The sequence below is a fragment of the Anas platyrhynchos genome, chromosome 2 (genome assembly GCF_047663525.1).
Source record: "Anas platyrhynchos isolate ZD024472 breed Pekin duck chromosome 2, IASCAAS_PekinDuck_T2T, whole genome shotgun sequence".
NCBI classification, from domain to species: Eukaryota; Metazoa; Chordata; class Aves; order Anseriformes; family Anatidae; genus Anas; species Anas platyrhynchos.
In genome coordinates, this window is record NC_092588.1 from 141,486,674 (window position 1) to 141,506,898 (window position 20,225).

Sequence of the window (20,225 nt, forward strand, 5' to 3'; positions counted from 1 at the left end):
TTTCTGATACAGTCCATTCATTTACATATATTTGATTGTAATGTGAAAGTCCTTCTTACATTTCATGTTCACTTTTTGTTTTGCCAGTGAGCTGGAGGGATTTGTTGAGGACCTAAAGAGAGACTCCACTGCTTCCAACAAGACAGTGACACTGAAAGATGTTGAAGATGGAGCCTTTCTTTTAAGGCAAGTGGGAGAAGCTGTTGCCACCCTTAAAGGTATGTACTCGTCCTTTTTCCTTTCGGTTATTCTCTTTTGACCACAGTGGCTGAAAGCAATTTTGCCTTTGATCTGAAGGCATAAACTTTCACTTCCAATATATTTAAAGTCAGGATTAAAGGGCTTGTTGCATGGCCCCTGAAAAGAGGCTGACAGTCAACTGTTTAACATTCATCCTGTCATCTGTTTTTCCCCAGGGCTTTTATGATTTCCTCTTGAGCCTCATAGTTGTTGTCTTTGCAGGAGAGTTCCCGACGTTGCAGAATAAAATGCGTGCAATCCTCCGCATTGAGGTAGAAGCCGTGAGGTTCCTAAAGGAAGAGCCACACAAGCTAGACAGCTTATTGAAACGTGTGCGCAGCATGACGGATATCCTTACAATGCTCAGGAGGTGATTTTTTTTTTCTTCAAGCTAAAAAATTTCCTCAAGCATTTTGGGTTTGTGTTCTCCCCCTCTCCCCAAGGAATATAGGGATATGTAACTTGTTTGCAGTATTTTATGGATCCTTTCTAGAGCCTTCTCAAGGAAAATCAGATTATCTTTTCCTGTGCTCTGTGCAGTGGTTCTCTTCTGACCAACAGTCTCAGTTGTCCAGAGCTTATGATTGAAACTAGCTTCCAGATTTGGGAAGTACCTTGATGAGAAAGCTTACAGAATGTCACCAGTCCCGTATGTGAGTTAATTAGCTGTAGGCATTTACAGCAATCTAAGTCAATAGAAATATTCTCTGACACTGAAATGTGCATCCCCAAAAATCTAACAGTAAGAAATAACAGGGAAAGATTTGAAGTGGATAAAGAACCTTCTGTAAGAAACAAATATTTTCAATGTGAGTGGTTATCCATTCAAATTCTTTATTCTGTTTTTTGTTTTTTTTTGTTTTTGTTTTGTTTGCAAGATACTTTAGAGAAAGTTCAAATATTAGATAAAATGTGTGTCCACTAAGTGCCAGTGTTTAGCTATGTTTGTCAGAATATATCAGCAGCAGACAACTGCTGAATTATATGAGGCAATAGATACTGGATTTAATCCCCACTCAAAACTCAATGAATTAGGCCAAACTGTCAATGGTCGTGGTCTCAATTTTGCTTCCATTACAAGCAAATCCAAGTCATAAATATATTGTTGCTACCATTATTCTAAGGAATGTAGGGTTGACACTGTTCCCATATATTCTGGAGCATATATAAAATGAATTTGCCAGTACTGGCAGAAGGACAAACTGGTTTATGTAACAGGCCTTCTCAGAGCCACCAATTATTTTTCCAGGTAGATAAACATCCATATCCTTTCGTATTAGCTTCCTTTTCTTAAAAATGACTTCAGTTATTTCCTGCCTTATCCAGTTTGGGAAATAAACAATGAGCCCAAGTTTTACCAAAAGTGTATATTTTGTTGTTGTTTTTTTCCCAGACAGAATACCTGGAAAGTGTCATAAACTCTGTTTTAGTATTGGAAAAACTGATGACATTTGATGGATAGCCAAGCTTTGAGGCTCAGCCATTTCACAGCCAGTTCTTAGAAATGGTTGACTCTTTGCATCCTTACCTCATTCTACCCCAAACTTTACAGACAAGACCTTCCTGAAGTACTGTTTAAATGCTTTGTTTTTGCAGTTTGCTAAACTGCTACTTCAGATTCTGTGTAACTACTTTTTCTGTGTTAATAGTCCAGGAATTACTTGTCTAGATTTTGTGTTTAAAAAAAAAAAAAAAAAGTCAACTGATTTCCAGTCTCCCTCTAAAATCAAACCACTGTAACTCATGGTTTGGTAAAAGAAAAGTGCCAATACATTCATAAAGGTTTGTCAACATTTTAAAAGGCAAAAACATCCTCCTATGCGTGACCTCTCTGAAAAAAAAAACAAGCCCCGGACTCTTAGAGAAAAATATAAAATCACAGAACTGACAGCATTAAGAAAAAAAAACATCATTCTAATGTATTTGATATAGTTGGTATTTTATAGCTTTTCCCTTGCAAAAGCTTGTTGTTAAATATTGCTCATGACCCACCTGGATGCTAACCATGTGCCATGCTGTTGTGTTCAATTTGGCTGGGCAGACATGTTACAGAAGGACTGCTGAGGGGTGTGGATCCCTCCCAAGCTGTGCAATACTCCACTATGGAAAAGGCCACTGCAACTGAAGCTCTGAAAAGCCAGGAGGAACCCAAGCATACCCAGGGACACGCACAGCAAAACCTCACAGCAGTCACCTCAGAGTCCCAGGTATCTTCAGTCAAGTCAGAAGTCGTCCCCTTCTCAACAATGACGGTCCATCACGTGCAGAGCTCTCCTGTTGTCATCCATCAGTCTCAGCACTCATCAGCCCTGGTCAACCATGCCCAGGGCTCACCTGCTGCACCCAGCCACAGTGAAGGTCTGCCAGTGAGCGGCCACTTCTCGGCCACCCCACCGGCCCCCCCCCAGGAACCAGCAGTAGGATCCCAGCCCACACCAGGCATGCCATCACCACAGGTCTCTGTCAATGGCAACACCATGCAAAGTCTTTTCATTGAGGAAATTCACAGTGCAAGTACCAGAAACAGAGCTGTATCGATTGAGGTACGGTGTCTTCTACTCACCCAGCTGTTGTCTTTTTGTGTCTGAGCTCCCAGTCTCGCTCCTGAGACTGAAGGTGGGATTTTCAAATGCATTATGAGAATTTATATGCTTAACCTCGAACTACACCACGCACTTCTGGATACCCTCTGATTTTCAATGCAACAGTATAACATGTAACCAAAATGAATACCTGTGTTTTTAAATAAACTTTATTTTTAAAAATATTAAATAATTACCCTATTTTTGAACAATAACGTATGATTCTTTGGCAACACTTGCATTGATGAATTTCATTCACTCTTTAGATCTCCATGTTCCTTATTATGGAGAGGTAAAGATGAAAGAGTGCAAAGTTTCAGTGGTTTCACACAGAGCTACTGAGCAAACCCACAGCTGAACTCTCATGTCTTATTACAGACATGCACTTTAATCACCATGTGATGTAATAAACCATCAACCCAGATTTAAATTTTTCCTTTGTTCTTTTAGTGAGCAGTGGCCACTGTTAGTTTGTCTTGTGTTTGTGCCACATCTAGCACAATGAAAGTTGGAACTATTGTTCAATTACAGTTCCATTATCTTCCCTCTAGTTGCTGACTAGAACTGTAAGAATCATGGTGAAACATCATGGTGACCTATGATGTTTACACGTGCATTTTTTAAAAAGTGATCATAACAGAAATCGGAGAGGTAAACTGATCCTTTACTGTTTTTGTCTAGAAAGCAGAAAAGAAATGGGAAGAGAAGAGGCAAAACCTGGATCACTATAATGGAAAGGAATTTGAAAAGCTCTTGGAAGAGGCCCAGGCCAACATAATGAAGTCAATTCCCAACTTGGAAATGCCTCCCCAGCCAGCAGTCCTCCCTAAAGGAGATACAGTGGAAAAACCTGAAGTCTCAGGTGAGGTTTGCTAGAGCAAATGGTGCTAAGAAGGCACATATCTGGAAAAGATGATTTATTTTTTCACTTTCTAAAATGGTTTCAACTTAAAGATTTCTGTGATCTTGATCATACCAGTGAGTGGTCCCTGAGGAAGTGCAGCTGTCAGAACGAAGGATTCTATCACAAAAGTAGTGATTTTGCAGATGCCAGTGTGGGTGACCAGCTGAACACAAATTTCCCCATACAGCAAATGAGTGGGTTTGTCCTCTTAGAGATGAAAGATCCTCATAAGTAGGAGAGTAAGCGTACACCTTGATTTTGACAGAGATGAGGGTTTCTGTACACTATATCTAGCATACTGTGCTCATTTTTGCTCTTAAAAGTTTAGCATTATGGAGGGCTGTGGAAAGAACCACAAAGATGTCAAGCACAAATGATTTTACCGTCAGAAACTTAAGAAGCACTTTTTGTAGACGTTTTTTATCAAAAGAAAATCAAGACATTCCTGAGGTTTCTGAGGATAAGAAGGCCTTTTAACTATGTACAACGAGTTCTGACAAGTTCCAGCACTTGGAAGCTGATGCTGCAAAAAGCCAGATTAAAAATTAGGTGTCAAATTTTAACATTCGGAGTAACTAATCACTGAAGCTAGTTTAATTATCAACATGTTGGATTCTTTGCCACTTCAAATCTTTAAGCAATAATACATTTCCTTCTGAAAGACTGCTCAGATACAAGTTCTGGGCATGATGCAAGACCTACTTGAAAAAATCCTTCAACATCTGCAATGTGGGAAGTCAGACTGTGTGATCTTAATGGTCCTTGCTAAGTGTTTTGGACCTCAGAGGTCTGAAAAAGACCTATTAGCTACATAACCGAGTTGTCCTGGAGAAGTGGCTAGATATGTAGGAATAAATGGAAGTGACTTTTGCAGTAAGGATTCGGTCCACCCACAGCTTGGTATAGATACACCGAGTTTCAAGTTTAACTTGAGTCTGACTGTGACCCCCTAGCAAAAAAATAAATAAATAAATATCATCATAATGAGTTGATTGAACAGGAGTATCTACAAGACACGTGAATCTGCTCAGCAGTTGGTGAGCTCTTACATAGAAATCCCCAAACTCAATGTTTTGACTTCAAGGAAAACTGAAGGAAGGAGTCAAGATCACAGTGATGATGATGACCAGAGCTCTGGAAACATGGCCTGTAGGGGACAAAAAAGAAAGAATTGGTTTTGCTTAGCATCAGGAAAAGAAGTCTGAGGAAGGACAAAGCAGTCTCTAAATATATAAAAAAAATCTGCTTAAAAGAAGAAAGACCAACTTGCTTTGTGTGGATAGGACAGAAGTAGAAATTGGCAATTGCAATCAGGAAGATCCAGGTTAGGGGTTGGGAAAAGCCTCATAATAGTAAGGAAAGTGAAGTATTGAAGAAGGCTGCGTGAGGCGATGAAGATGTCTGAACACCATCATTGGAGAAAATGGTTTGTGCTAACATAGATCAAGGATTATATAGGTATAATCCTTCGTGGGAGGCAGGTTTAATGGTGTAATGCTCTGTGGTAGCAGGATTATTGGTTTTCCTTCCAGTCCTATTTTTTCACAAGTTAGCATACAAATCCACATGTAAATTTCTTCAAAGTTTAAGGAACAAAGAAGCTGCCTCAGCCAATGGTATTGTTAATCATGAGTCAGCTGCAAAATTCTTACCCAACTACTTACAAATGTAAAAACGTTGGAAATGCCCTGTTTGGTCATAGCAGTGTCCCTTCCAGCTCAGTACTCGGCCTCTGACAGAGGCGACAGAAGATGGTCTTTATGGGCAGCACAGAAACCTGGCCACTTTCTGCAGTCTGCTATGACACCTCCAACACCCCAATTGATGTTAAAGGGAGTAATGTAACCTGCTCCTTTTCATATCTATTATGGGTATGTTTTTGACCTTTTAGCCATTAATTCCTCTAATCTCTTTTAGAACCATTTGCCTCCCCACTACAGCAAGCTCCAGGAGCTCACTCCCATCCTGCAGAGGAGCTTTCCTTCATCTGTTTTACATTCATCTCCCACCAGTATCACTGAGCTCCCCACAGTTCTCATATTTTGCAGTTTGGCAAACAACACTTCTGCATTCCTTTTGTAAAACCATGAAGGCAGTGGATGAACCTCGATCATATCCTGGAGGTGCCAGCCTACCCTGCTCCAAACTGCAGACTTGCAGCCTTTCTCATCCCTCCATCAAGGCCAACTGCTCCCTTACCAGGCAGTTTCACTTGCTCTTTTCTACCTCCACTGTGTCCTGGAGATGTGAGACCAGAGCTTCATGCTGCACTCAGGCTTTTGGGTGTCAGCATTTTGTTCTGGCGTGCCTTTAACACTGACAAGTTGTTGCTCCTTTCTCAACATACAGGCTTAAAATAAATTCTGTTGAACCCCGTAAAATAATTTTGGAATTCTGTCACCATTCAGTGAAGTTGCAGGCTAGCCATGCAATTAACTTGTGTAATGTTTGGCATAAATAGAAAAAGTCAGTGAAAATATGTACCATATGGGTGCAGTGAGCTGTGACATTTTAAGAAGCGCAGAACACAGCAGCAGAGATGTTTTGTAACTCACATAGTTAACTAATCCACTTCTAGAATACCATTTTGCTCTGTGTGTAGCCAGCAGATTTAGAGAGAAAGTTGATGAGATTGAGGCATTTGCCTTCTGTTGTGCATAATGAATCCTGTAATAGTAACATAAATAATTTAAAGGAACTGAAAAACTTTTCCTTAATACCTGATTAAATGTCTCACATGCCACCCAGCTCTTCTATGATTCAAGAAGAAAATTTCAGTATGCTGCAGTCTGATGTAGGCCAAAAAACTGGGCAACATAAGAAGAGAGATACCACCTACCCTGGTAATATAATGCAGAAGACATTTTGGACAGAAATTAGCACAGTCCTTCGCTGGCTTTGCTGCAGAACCCAGATAGATCCCGTTACCAGAATATCTTGTCTCAGCAATTCTCCACACAGAACCCCACTAAGAAACTCTTTTTTTTTTTTTTTTTTTCCCTTACAAAGCACAAAGCAAAGTTAAATCACACTTTTTTTCTTTTTCTTTTTCCCCACGGTTTTTCAGATAACTGTGTAAATACTTCTTTAATGTAACTGTAACTCATCTTTGATATCAGAATTGTTCAGCAAAAAAAATATGGGGACTGTCTCTAACATACATTAGAAATCGGGCTCCTTTATCTCCCTTTGTGCCTTCACATGTGAGAACACCCTGATTTTTGGAAGTGCTGAGTGATCAGTAGCTTCCATTACTTTGACTACAAAGGCTGCCTCAAGGCAGGCATTATTAAGATATTTTTTTAAAGACATTAGATGTTTTGGTGCAAGTAGAAAGCTACATAGTAGGATAAACTAATTCTAGTCTGGCTGTACCTGCTGAAGAACTCTTCAGTTCAATGAAATGACGATGAACGACTCCCATTTTGTTCACAGAAGTGCTGAGCTGCTTGGCACCAGGGAGGGTTTCATAAAGTAGCATTTTTGATCACAGGTAGTCTCAGACTCAGTGAACTGTATTTATCCATTTGCTCATCCCTCTAATAAATATGGGAGAAGAGCTCATCCAAAGAAAAAAATATTATAATAAGTTTTTTCCTCATTTTTTTTTCCGTCAAATATTTTTTTTTTGCTTCACACTCAGATTGGGGAAATGAAGTAAATGAAAGAAAATAGAAATTCAGCTTTGAAATTTCATACCTTGCCTGGTGTTATAACATTGACTGTAAGCAAACCCCGTTACAACCAAATGGGAGCGGGATTGGCTTTTGAGAACCCATGCACGTGCCATTGATCATTTCTCTTGGCTGAGTTTCTACTTTTTGCTTCTTATTTTGAAGGTGGAGATGGATGTCTCACAAATAGAGATGGTAGAAATATTTTTTTTTCTTTGTGCCTTCCATATCTTGCATGCAGACTTACGAAGTGTGAGGAAAACTTGCATGTTCTTGCATTCAGAGATGCAGTATCAGCCTGAGGGTAATAGGTTGAGCCCACTGAAAGGAGCAGAAATTTGCACAGGCCCCATACCACCATCAGATGCTGTGCTTAGAGAACTATTTTGATTTTACAGCAGCAGATTTTACTTTGTGCTGGCAGAGTACACCTGATGCCATGAAAACCTTAGTGGTGTGTATTGACAAAAGCAGCAGTCTAATGTAGTGTGCCTCTAGAAAATCACTCTTGTTGCAATCCTGCGAGTCAGTGCCAGATAACCAGGGAGGGGGGTAACACAGCAGAGCACTTCTTTAAGCTTAAGCAGCTTTGAAGAATATTTGATCTAAGAAGAGAGCAAAGATGAGGCTGGGTCAGCCAAGGGCTCAAACTCCCCTGAGGGGCCAGTGCATCAGAGGAGCCTGATGCAGCCCCAGGAGCAGACACTTATGGAATAACTTGCCCAGAGGGAATACTTAGCCCCAACCAGCTGGGTAATCTGAAAGCAGGAGGTTTTTTTCTCTCTGGGTTATGTGTGTTCCAGCTGTTTATATAACACTGAGTAGCTGCAGAAAGGTCGTTCTCTCACCCTTGAAAACAAACCCTGGAAGCAGCGGTGTGAAAACAGAGGCTGTTGCCATGCATGATGCTTAGCCTGGGACCAGGAACACACAGGGACAGGTCATGAGCAGGGAAATGCTGCTGCTGGGAAAATGCTGTCCAGTGGTGGCGGGGAAGAGGAAGTTGCAGCTGGGTGGGGAAGCAGCTGGGTGTGGGGGAAATACCAGTTTGAGAAACTGGTCTTGTCTTGGAAAGCTCCCCTCAGAAAGCGAGGGCTGGCTCTGCTTAGATACTGGATCTGGAAAATGAATCGCTGTGGGTTAGCAAAATGTATATACGGCTGTTACAACTCAAAGCAAAGCTGTGCTTTCCTGCAACAGTCAGTATTACATGAAGTGAAAACAAATGCTGAAGCGCTCAAAGGAGGCTGCAGGGGCACTATCTGTAATCAGGTACCCAGACGTATCTGCACCCCACGCTTACCGCTGGTTAATTTCCAGAAGTGTGCTGAGCTATCACACCCACCAAGAGCTGAAATCCCAGCCACAGTGATGCGGGGACAGGAGATTTGCTGAACATTTGTGGGTGAAGTGGCCTGGTTATGCTGTGCAACTTCCACGCTGTTTGTTTTTGTTCCAGGAGGTTCCACTTGAATCACAAACATGTTTCTCTTCATATATATTCAGCAGCAGAACCTATTAAGATTTGTTTTTCTTTCTTTCTGGTTGAGGCAGGGCTGCAAATGCTTGTTTTCCTTCTTCACCTGTGTTTATTCTGTGCTACCCTGCTTACTTGCAGAAGATGTTCCTGACGCAGACCAGGATAATGATAAGCTGACCAAGTCCCCGCCTCCTCCACCTCCACGCCGCAGTTACCTGCCGGGGTCAGGACTGACCACCACGAGATCAGGAGAGGTCATCTATGCAGCCAGGAAAGAGGCTGCTGCTGTCAAGGTTTGGTGATTCACTCTAGGCAATCACATTGTTGATGAATGGCTGGCACGGAGGCACATTCCCAGGCTTGGGCTGTGTCTATAAACCACAAAATAAGTTGAGACAGGGCTGCATCCTGGAGAGCTACTGAAACTGCCTAGCAGGAAACACTGCTGGTAGGCCAAATGATCAAGTAAGGTTTTATCAGTTTTGTTTACAGCAGTCAGCCTTGCTGCACTGATTTCCTAGCAATACAGAAGGCAAGTCACAAGCTGCTTTCATTTGAAGTCATAAGAAGATTAAAAATAAAAAGCATGCCTTAAACAGATGGGGAAGATCAGCTCAGAGTTGAGAGCATTTTTTCAGAAATGTTCCAAATTAGTTTTTCTGGGCTTCCTTTTCTCATTCGTTCTGTCCCCTGAAGGAAGTGGAGGGAAGGCCAGGTGAAGAAGCTCTTAATCCTACTCATGTGAAGTAGCAATATCTGCTTAAAAAGGAAGCGGGACCTCGCCACAAGTCCTTTTCAGTGCTGAATTTACTGTGTTTGCTTTTCATCAGAGGGCTCGATTACATTGGCTGTCTGTGCTTTTTCATGCCTTTGTAGGAATGCAGTGAAGATGCTGGGCAAGTAGCACAATCCAAAACCCCTAAAGAGGATCAGACATTGTCTCGGAACACAGGGCTTGCTGTAGCATCTGCTGTAAAAGATGAAGAGGAAGAAGAAGGAGATAAAATAATGGCAGAATTACAGGTAGGCTTTTGCACTGCACATGCACAAGTATGCCCTCTGGTAATCTGTGCTCAGTAACACTTCTGGGGCCTCAGCACAATTTCCAGCTCTGAACATGAAGAGAAGTAGGTCCACCAGTCTCACCCAATTCCACTTTTTGTGCTGGATTGTATGCATTTTGCAAGCACCACCCAAATTTTGTTCAAGAGGTCTGGAGCCGAGAGAGTGCTCAAGAATGCAGAGGTTGTCACTGGAGAACCTCTCAAGACACACAAAGATGGGTCAAGTAAAATATTGGTGTGCATTTGGTGTGGTTGCCCTGGCATCAAATTTCTCACTGTACCAGACCCAAAAGGTACTGAGAGTCCATTGTTTGTGTTAACACTGGTGGGAATGGAGAATACTACGGGGTGTGCTCCTGGTGAGCTGTGTTCACTTGTTCTGTGCCATGGTCCAGTGTTTTCTGGCATGTTTGGGCATTGAATCATCTGTTGTTCCCTGCTGTGTAACTGGTGTATTACTCTGCTAGTGACATAGAACTAGTGCTTCACTTGACAGCACATAGGCTGGTTTAGCACAGTGATCATGATGCTAAAGTAAAAGCCAACTATTCCAGCTGCCATCAGTGAGTCCCAGCCTTCTGGGACACCCTCTGTCCTCTTCCATGTCCTCAGGAGGAAAGGAGATGTAGATCATCTTAACTGGATCAAATAACTTCTGATGTTTGTGATGGCTCAGAGCACTGTCATGGCATGAAATGTTCCCTGCTGTCCACCAAAAGACGGTTTTGGTGCTGCCACACGAGTGTTTGCAACACAGATGTGGAATTAAGCAGTGACTGTTCTGTATGATGAGTGCACCCTGCTCAGTTTTCACCCACCAGAGCATCAAACAGGTTTGCAGAGAGCAAGAGCAAGGGTTTACCCTTGTCCCCCATTTGTGTGCTAATGTCTAATGAGACAGAACTATGGGCAGTGAAATTGTCTCATTGTCTGCTGTCTCTGGGAAAGCATCAACTTATGGCAATGAAGTAGAGATGGATGTCTGTGAAAGGAGACTGAGGGAAGCTGTGGAAGAGAAATAGGCTTGGTAGATCAACAAGAAATGAGTGTTTAGATGCTAGTTTTGAGGATAAGCAGTGCTCATTTTAAGCAATAATCAAAATACCAGGTACCTCTTAGAAGGCTGACAGGGTGCCATGTTTTAGAAAGGTCAAACTGTTTGATCCAGGAACTACAAACTGATTAGTCTGATGTCAGTCATAGGCAGAGTGGGAAAGCCAGGCTTGGGGTTCAGTTAATGAAGAACTAAAGGACAGACACTCACAGTTATGCTTGTTAACACAATGTAATGGAACACAGAGCTGTTCAAAGAAAACAACACTCTTTGATCAGATAAAAGGTTAGACTGATTAAACTTACATGGAGCACTGCGTTCAGCTTTGGGGCTCCCAGCACAAGAAGGACAGCGACGTATTAGAATGAGTCCAGAGGAGGGCCACGAGGATGGGGCCTACAAAGAGAAGGCTTCGGAGAGACCTTAAAGCAGCCTGCCAGTACCTAAAGGGGGCCTACAGGAAAGCTGGGGGGGGGACTCTGTGTCAGGGGGTGGAATGATGGGATAAGGAGTAATAGCTTTGAACTAAAAGAGGGCAGGTTTGTATTAGATTACATACAAGGAGGAAATTTTTCACTCAGAGGGTGGTGAGGCCCTGGCCCAGGCTGCCCAGAGAAGCTGTGGATGCCCCATCCTTGGAGGTGTTCAAGGCCAGGCTGGATGGGGCTTTGGGCAACCTGGGCTGGTGGGAGGTGTCCCTGCCCATGGCAGGGGGTTGGAACTGGGTGATCTTCCAACTCAAACCATTCTGTGATTCTATGATAAAACTGAATTGTATACCTGTAAACATTTTTGTAAATCATTTGATCAACTACCATATAGCATTCTGATTAAAATCTGGCACCATGGAGTATACAAAAAAAAAAGAAAAAAAAAAAAAAGAAAATAAAAGACAACCTCAAGAGGATTGAGAGCTGTCTGGTACTGAAAGTGTTGCCCTCAGTGCAGGTGTATATAGTGAGATCTGGAGGGGTCAGCTACTGGCCCAGTGCCACTCTGTATTTTCATCAGCATCCTGGAAATACATTTAAAATCCTTACTCTTCAAATCAGATTAAATCTTAAAACTGGTGATGTATGAGCGCAGGGATACGATAGCAATCACTTGATGGTCATAATGCATTTGAATTCAGTGAAATGTACAGTCTGCATGAGGAACAACAAATACAGGCCAGACCACAACTGCATGTCTTGGGAAGGAGCAGGAGTTGCAGTAACAAGTTGAGAGGAGCTCCCAGGGGAGTGCTGTTGCCACAAAGCTGATATCTGCTTTAGGTGTAGATGTGAGAACAGGGAGTGTTTTTATCTCTGTGTACAGAGGATCAGTGAGGTCAGCGTCCATGACTAAGTGTCCATGCGTCACCTATTTAGAATGGGTAAGAATATGAAGGTTCAGAAGACACCTGAGGACACTGTGGAGGTACTTTCATGTGAAGCGCCTTTTTAATCTAGCAGAAAAAGGCATAATAATCAGCTGCTGAAGCACAAACATGGACATTCAGATAGATGTTTCACAACAAAGGTGATATATTAACAAATTACCAAGGGACATGGTGAATTCTTCTAAGGTCTGAAGGCCTTTGAGAATGCCTTTGTAGATGAACCCAAAAACACATCATTGGTCTCATAAATGGGTAAGCTGTGGACAGTCCGTACCATGTATGACAGGGGGAACAGGACTACTTGTTCTAGGAGTTCTGTGTCATCTTCGATACCTTGATCTGTAAACACATAAAAACAGGATGTAATGGAAAACCAGCAGAAACTGCACCGTGATTTTTTTGTACTGCATTTTTTCATTATTTTTACCTCTCTGATTTTACATAAACATGGAAGAAATATGAAAAGAACAATTTTTAATTTTGATTTTTTTTTTAATTTTGATTCTAATCTGTAGTCTGGGCTATTAATTTCATGAGAGTTGCCAGGAATTAAATGATTTTCATAACAAATAGCATACAAATATAATCTTCTTGTGTGTCACGTTGTGTTTGACTCCCATAAGCACTCCTCCCTCATGCCCCTGGCTGGCAGAGATGTCCCACCTGTACATCCCACTGACTTGAGTCAATGCCAGTAGTGACAGAGAAATCCCAGTGATGTGCTCTCAGAGCCAGGACCACGCAGTAGTGGCAGTGATGGTTCTGCTTCTCTGTATCTGGGAGCCAGCTGGGTAGAGAAAAGGAAATGGAAGGAGGATAGCAAAAGGGCTGAAAAGTCCAGGCTGTGTCCTGGGGTACACACGGTGGGAGGCCAGTGGTCCCCACGCCCATACATTGGGCTGTTTCCACAGCAGGAGGAGCCTGAAGGAGACTGCCACCCCAGGAACATCTCCAGGAGCAGGAGTGAAGGCTGTGGTAGAGACACATCTGAAGTTTTAATAACACTGTATGGGGAGCTGTGTAGCTCTTGCATGATGAGCAATGAAGCTAACAAATGTGGTAGCTGAGTGGATGTCAAGGGGTGGGGAAGAGGTGTTACATGCCTTCTTTTCTCATTTATTCACCGTGCTTGTGGAAGTGGAAGCCTGCTGCTTCCACTTCTTCCTCACCTTTCTGCAGGCAACAGGCAGACCACTTCCAGATGAGACAATCTGGAAAAGCTGTGCTTGTCCTAGCCATGGAAACAGCAAACCCTCGCTAATACTGGGAATGGTGGTGCGGAAGCATGAAGGGAGCACAGGAGAAGTGTCTGAGGAATAAATGTGTCTAAATGGAATAAAGTGAGCTGAGCTTTGGCCTTTGTTTAGCTTAACACATAAAACTTCAGGTTTAGTCATTAAGTGATGTGTGGTCAAGGCCAAAATGTGTCTGATGAGGATTTTGAGGAGGTTTCAGTCTCTGTGAAGTGGGTACTGTTACAAGCCTAACGTTTGTCACAGAGTTCCTAGTTACGTTTGGGTAGTTTGCAGCACCACTGTGCGCCTTCAACACCCCATCAGGGGATGTTGGGGTCAGTGTGATAAGTTTGAGTATGGTCTTGGCAAAGTGGTGGGTACACTCTATTTGTCTTAGTCACATAGTCTAAAATCTCTGCTATGTCATGAGGCTGTAAATAATACCAAGCTGCTGTAAATGTGAAAAACAAATGCTCTCTTTGTAGCTGGTCATCGCCAGACATTTCTGTCAAAAAGCTACTTGGTCTCCTGATAACCTGCAGTATTTATTTCCTAGGCTTTCCAGAAGTGCTCTTTTATGGATGTAAACTCAAACAGTCATGCTGAGCAGTCCAGAAATGATACACATGTTAAAGACATAAGGCCCGGGACTTTAATGCATCACAAGGAAAAGAAGGTAACAAGTGGCGTTTGTAAACATGCCACCCGGTCTTGGCATAACCTTCTTTCCTTACTTTAAAACTAATCTTATATCTTGTGTCCTGTTCTTTCTAACCCCCAACAACCACTGCCCAGTGGTGTCCTTCCTTTTATGCCACTATGGGTCAGAAACACTCAGGTGTAGTGTTATATTGATGTACGTTATGCGTCTCATCAGCAGTTACGCAAGGGTTGCATGAGGTTTTAAGACTGGGAATTAAAGTTAAGAGAGGATCCACCGGTTTCTTCTGAAGAGATCCTCCTTTCAGAAAATCCTTCCAGTGCTGTTCTCGTAATGGACATTAAAGCATCTCTCCTATGTCTTGTTCTTGTTTGGGGGAGAGTTAGTGGTTCCTTTTACGAGCCACTTCAGAGATTTTGTGCTTTATTTTCTTCATTTGTCAATCCTAGTTATTAGATATTCAGAAATCCCATCCAGTTTACTGGAAGAGAGGGTCAAGGTGGATGGGCCAAATTCACCCTCATGAAAGTTAGGGCCCAAAATTCTCGCATGGACACTAACCATGGGACATATAAGAGACACCACATGTCTGGGTCCATAGCCGAGTTGGGGTGAATTTCACAGCTTTGTCTGGACTGGGTTTGCCACTTGAGTTGATTGGCATTAGTGGGCAGCCAATATGCAAGATGAATAGGAAAAATATTGCTGTCTTTGCAGACTTCTTATTCCAGTTTAAGGATAATTAACTGAATCATGGTTGGGTTTAGGTGGCCATGCAGGCATGACAGCTTGTTAGCCAAAGGCCAGTTTGCAGTGAAGTGATGTGGTGGGGAAGAAACCACAGCTTTTCAGCACAGCATTTCAACTTTGTAATGCTTTCTTGTGAGTGTGTGCAAGCTGGAAATAGCAGTGATACCTTCTCTGGTGTACCCTCATGAGCATGAGTAAATCCTCCCCAAGGATTTTATTGGTAACATTGCACTTCATCCTCCTTCAACAGAAACTGAGGAAGGAGAGGAAAAAATGACTTCGGTAGGTCCTAAAGGCCAGGAAGAACCCAGTAACATAACCATGGTGAGCTGCGTCTGCACAGGGCATTGCAGCTCTAGAGCAGGTGGTGACCCCTAGATGTTGGTGTCTGGTATTTAGTAGCATCAAAGGCCCTCCCTGGCAAAGCCACTGCTGCTGGGGCAGAGCACTGAATGCAAGGGCTTGGCTTGGAGCTGCTCGAACAGCACTTCTGGTCTAAAGCTGCAAACACCTGGCTGGGTGCAGGCACAAGTTCATGGCATTGACTGAAAGGAAAAGTTGGTTTGTTGTGTCGTGTGTGGTAGTGTTGTGGAGGCAAAAGAATGAACCTGTCCCTGTTAGTACTGGTGTCAGCATAAGATCACACTGTTATATGAAAACCACTCAAGACATCACACATGCTGTAGTCCAAATGTCTTTTTAAAAGGTGCTGCCAAGTAATTGCCATAAACTGCCATTTATTGGAAAACAGTCCAGGAAATTAAGGTTAATGAGAGCTGGTTTTGACATCTGACACATCACAGTGGTTTACTGACTTTGAACATGGAGCCTTATAGTTATGGTGAACTCACGAGGGATGAGATTTGTTGTGTTTTTCTATTTTTAGTAGGAAGGCCACAATTCATAAAATGAGGTATGTTGTACAATGACGCCTTGATATGTTGCACTGATGCTTGGAACAATTGCAACTTGCTAAAAACCATAGAGAAGTGGGAAATCAGTCACAGTCAGGGTCTCCAGGGGCAACGAGTGCCAGTAAATGGACTGGCTTAACTCTGGGATTTGCTGTGGCAGGGAATGGGATTGCTTCAGCAGGCCTGGGCCTGAGGTGCCCACAGGCCTTGGAGTTCTGTTCTTACACCCGCTGTCAGCACAAAGTGCAGGTGGCATCAGCCTGCACAGTGACACCTCGCTGTTTGTGGCTGGTTTATGCGATAGCTCCTTTAGAAATGTGAGAGACTTTCAGGGAGTCTCGGAGCAGCTGCACAGACTTGTTCTTCTGATGTGCCTTCGGTAAGACCGTGACTGATTTACCACTAACTTTCTTGTTCCTGCATTTTGATACAAGTTCTATACAAGATGCTTACATCAATATATAAGAAAATATAACAACAGATGTTGAAAGTGTGCCTTGTGAACTCCTGTATGCGTTGCACTAGCCAACCTGTGGATTTCTGTGCCGTCACTCAGTCATCTCAGCTGGAGAGTGACTCTCCTGGCTGATCTTCTGCATATCTTGAAGCTAACATAAGTATAACCCCTTCTTCTTGTGTGTTAGGAGTCAGTTTTTATTCTCAAGCCATGCCTTTGGCTTACTGCCTTCAGTCACCTGATGCCAGATTTATTTCCTTCCTAGCAAACCATCCTTTGTAGGTTTCTCTCTTGCTGTGGTCACAGGTGTGCTGTCTCTTCAGGTCATACCCTCACCCTGATGATAGGTGTTTATCCTAAGCTGCCACCAGCACTTAGCAAACCAAACCAGAAATAGTAAATAAAAAAAAGAGCCTGGTATAATGAATCAGCATCTCCAGGGGACCTCATTTAAAAGTAAAGAAAAAGCGCCCCTGAAAATGTAATTGCTGGGACCGTGCTGCTTTCAAGCCAGAGGCTGACCTCTCTGCATGCTGTTCAGAATTGCTTCCAAAAATGAACGTGGCTCGTTTGTCATTCTGCACTCCCAAGGGTGCTGCAGGGTGCCACAGGTAATTCTGCAGGAAGGAGAACTTTTAAGCTGCAGTAGGAATTTAGAAATACTTGGACTGTGACTGTACTAACTGTGGTAGAGCAGCACGGCTCAGGTGTGAGCAACATTAGAAGCAGCAAAATGTTGTAACATCAGCTTTTTCCAGGAGAAAACCTACTTTCAGGGGTAGCCAGACTATCATTTGGCGCTCTGGTGAGCTGGCAAGCCGGAGCTCCCTGCCGTCAGCCCTTACAACCAGTCCCCATTGAAGTGTCCCAGCTGAACGTGATCAGATACCACGAACCTTTCAACTTCGATCTGATACAAACTAGGTATTTTTTTTAACTGGGAGGTAAATGGGCCAAGGTAGCACTGTGTAAATAAGGTAACTAGAGTGCTTTGCGTATGCTGGAGGCCTTGTTAAAACAGGAGCCATGTAACGAGCCATGCTGGCCACATGCACAGCACAGAGCAGGAACGTCCTGCACTGCTCTGCCGGAATCTGGAATTTTGCCCTGCAGAAATACAGGAGTCAGATGACAGCTTCAGACATGCCTCTGCGGCAGTAAACAGAGTGGTGAGTTCATGAGGTCTGCACTTCCCCTGAGAATATGATGATTAATTTTTTGGGGGAAAAAAAAAAAAAAGTCCTGTAAAAGTAACAGCCCTGAATAACTAAGTAATCCGACTTTCCCCCTTAGGTGTATGGGGCTACAACAGGATCTCCCACAGATAGTGACCATCCTAAAGAGAAGAGGGAAGGGAAAACTGACGAAGAATTGGGTTCTGATTCATCCAGCACAGATGACAGTAAAATTGGCTTTTCAGTGAATGACAGTCCTACCTTTAGCAAGGGTTTGTTTGTAGACAGTAGAGACTACTCTAAGAAAAACCTGCAGAGTACGAGCACAAACCTGTCTGGCGCCAGTTTGCCAGAGGATGAAAAACGAAGAGGGGCTCAAGATATTTTAGGATCCCATTTTCCAGCTGTTGAACCAGGAAAACAAAACCTGGGCTACGGACTCTCACGAGACGCTTGCCAGGGCCTGCCGCAGGGCGAAGCCCCGCAGAGCACGGGCAGGCGCGTCCCCGTCAGCAGCGTTGCTCCTCTGCCGAGGCACCCACCGGAGGCTGCGGGACCCCCCCCTTCCTCGCAGGAGCAAGAAGCCCCCGCAGCCAACAGTCAGGTCATGCTGAGGCCCAGGGTGGCGAGGAGTAACAGCGTTGAAGAGATGGACTCTCCGGCTAGCTCGCCGAGCGAGGACAGCCCTCCCCCCGAAAACATCGCCTTCATGATCACCAAAACCGCCGTCCAGGTCCTCTCGAGCGGGGAGGTCCACGACATCGTCAGCCGGAAGGGTGGCGATGTGCAGACGGTCAACATCGATGCGAGGAAGGACGTGGTGTCAGAGAAGGGTGTCCCAGAGAGCACGGAAGGCGAGGAGCCCGTAGTCTGCCTGGACAAAAAGCCCGTCATCATCATTTTTGACGAGCCGATGGATATCAGGTCGGCCTATAAGCGGCTCTCTACGATTTTCGAGGAATGCGACGAGGAGCTGGAGAAAATGATGACCGAGGAGAAGATAGAAGAGGAAGAGGAGGAGGAAGACAATGAAGTGCGTGGCATTTCTAAGAGCCAGAAGGAGGAGCTGCCGGTTCTTAACGACAGAAAAGCGATCGCAGAGTATTCGGCAGCTCACGGCCTCAGCGAGCAGTACGTGTTCAGCCTGCAGCCTTCCTCTGACGCTGTAGATGCCAAGTCTCCTGCAGAGCAGGAGAGCACAAAGACCAATTTCAGCAAATACAGTCAGATGTATGGGCTGCACACCGAAGCAAACTCGGACTCTGCTGATCAGTTTGGGAGCAGGCAGGATTCCAAGAAAAAATTTAAGTTCAAATTCCCTAAAAAGCAGCTGGCTGCTCTGACGCAGGCGATACGTACGGGAACCAAGACTGGGAAGAAGACCTTGCAGGTCGTGGTGTATGAAGAGGAGGAGGAAGACGGGACCCTTAAGCAGCACAAGGAAGCCAAGAGGTTTGAAATCACCAGGTCTCAGCCTGAGGACACCGACAGAAGTCCTCCTGGGAAGCAGGAGGCCCCCCCCGGTGCTGCAGTGCCCCTGTCTAGGACTGACGAAATTCGGCAGAACACGTACCGAACTCTAGACAGCCTTGAGCAGACCATAAAGCAGCTGGAAAACACCATCAGTGAAATGAGCCCCAAACCTATCCCTGAAAGCACATACAGCTCTGAGGGCAGCACTGTCCCCTTCTCTGCCCAGATAGTACCAGAGACCCCGCCCCGAGAGCTTGTAGTGCTGGATGAGAGCCCTGCTGCTGTAGAGCCCCCCGCGCCCATCCCAGCCACTGCACGTAAGGTACCTTAGTGCGACCAATCGAAACCCCAGCTGCTTTCTAAAAATCTGCAATAATCACCATTAAACAAGAGGGTCTTGTGATTTGTTTGCTTCCTCTCAGGTGGCTTTGTTTGGGCTCCCCACGAGGTGTCTAACAGCTAATAGCCCGTCGCGTGGGTTTTACTTTTGCTGCTGATTGGTGATGGGCAACCGCAGGGGAGCTGGGTCCAATAATCTGCTGTGTGACATGACGAGCGGCACTGACACCAGATCCAGTTCGATCAGTAGTCTGAGCAGTGTTTCTCCGTTTGATTCTCCAAATTAACACCTGTGGCGTGACGCATCCCGAACTCCTCCCTGCATGTAGCCCTGCGGCTTTGTTTTGGCGCATGGTGTGCGGCCTCCCCCGCGAGCAGGCCGGTGCTGATGGCGCCTCTCTCCTTGTCTCCCCTCCCCGTCCCTCCGCTCCTTTCCGCAGGGCCCCGGCGCCGCCCCGCAGACGAGCAGGATGCCGGTCCCCATGGCCTCGAAAAGTAGGCAAGGAAGCACGGAGAAAGCAGGCAAACAGCACAAGCTGCAGGACCCGCGCCAGTACAGACAGGTAGTTTTACCCTAACCCTGGTGTTCGGACGGACATTTCGTGTTGTTTGTTTATCTAAAAACCTCCAGTAACTGACTGTGGTGATACCAAATACTGGATGCCTGTCTTTCGAGCGAGGTCTAACTGGACGTCCTGGAGCCTTGGGGGCATGACCGTATCTACTGACCTTTTTCACCGTGCTTGTGCATGCCTGTCTGCAATAAAACACCTGCTGCTTTTCGTTGGGTTTTGTTTTTGTTCTTTGTTTTTTTTTGTTTGTTTGTTTTTGTTTGTTTGGTT

General features: G+C 44.3%; 1 protein-coding gene across 33 annotated transcripts in view; it reads left to right on the plus strand.

The window, feature by feature from the left end:
• Window positions 1-20,225, plus strand: part of KIAA1217 (KIAA1217 ortholog) — a 370,266-nt gene that overhangs the window by 339,786 nt on the left and 10,255 nt on the right. For 23 of the 33 annotated variants that reach the window (XM_038174595.2, XM_038174602.2, XM_038174601.2 and 20 more), the window contains 9 exons: window positions 88-218; window positions 463-610; window positions 2,282-2,783; window positions 3,504-3,684; window positions 9,019-9,173; window positions 9,757-9,903; window positions 14,171-14,290; window positions 17,690-19,366; window positions 19,824-19,946. In XM_038174595.2, the coding sequence (XP_038030523.2) occupies window positions 88-218; window positions 463-610; window positions 2,282-2,783; window positions 3,504-3,684; window positions 9,019-9,173; window positions 9,757-9,903; window positions 14,171-14,290; window positions 17,690-19,366; window positions 19,824-19,946 (3,184 nt within the window). Of the gene's footprint in view, window positions 1-87; window positions 219-462; window positions 611-2,281; window positions 2,784-3,503; window positions 3,685-9,018; window positions 9,174-9,756; window positions 9,904-14,170; window positions 14,291-17,689; window positions 19,367-19,823; window positions 20,166-20,225 lie in introns of those variants that run through there. The other 10 variants (XM_072033708.1, XM_038174613.2, XM_072033709.1 and 7 more) reach the window with 7 other exon arrangements.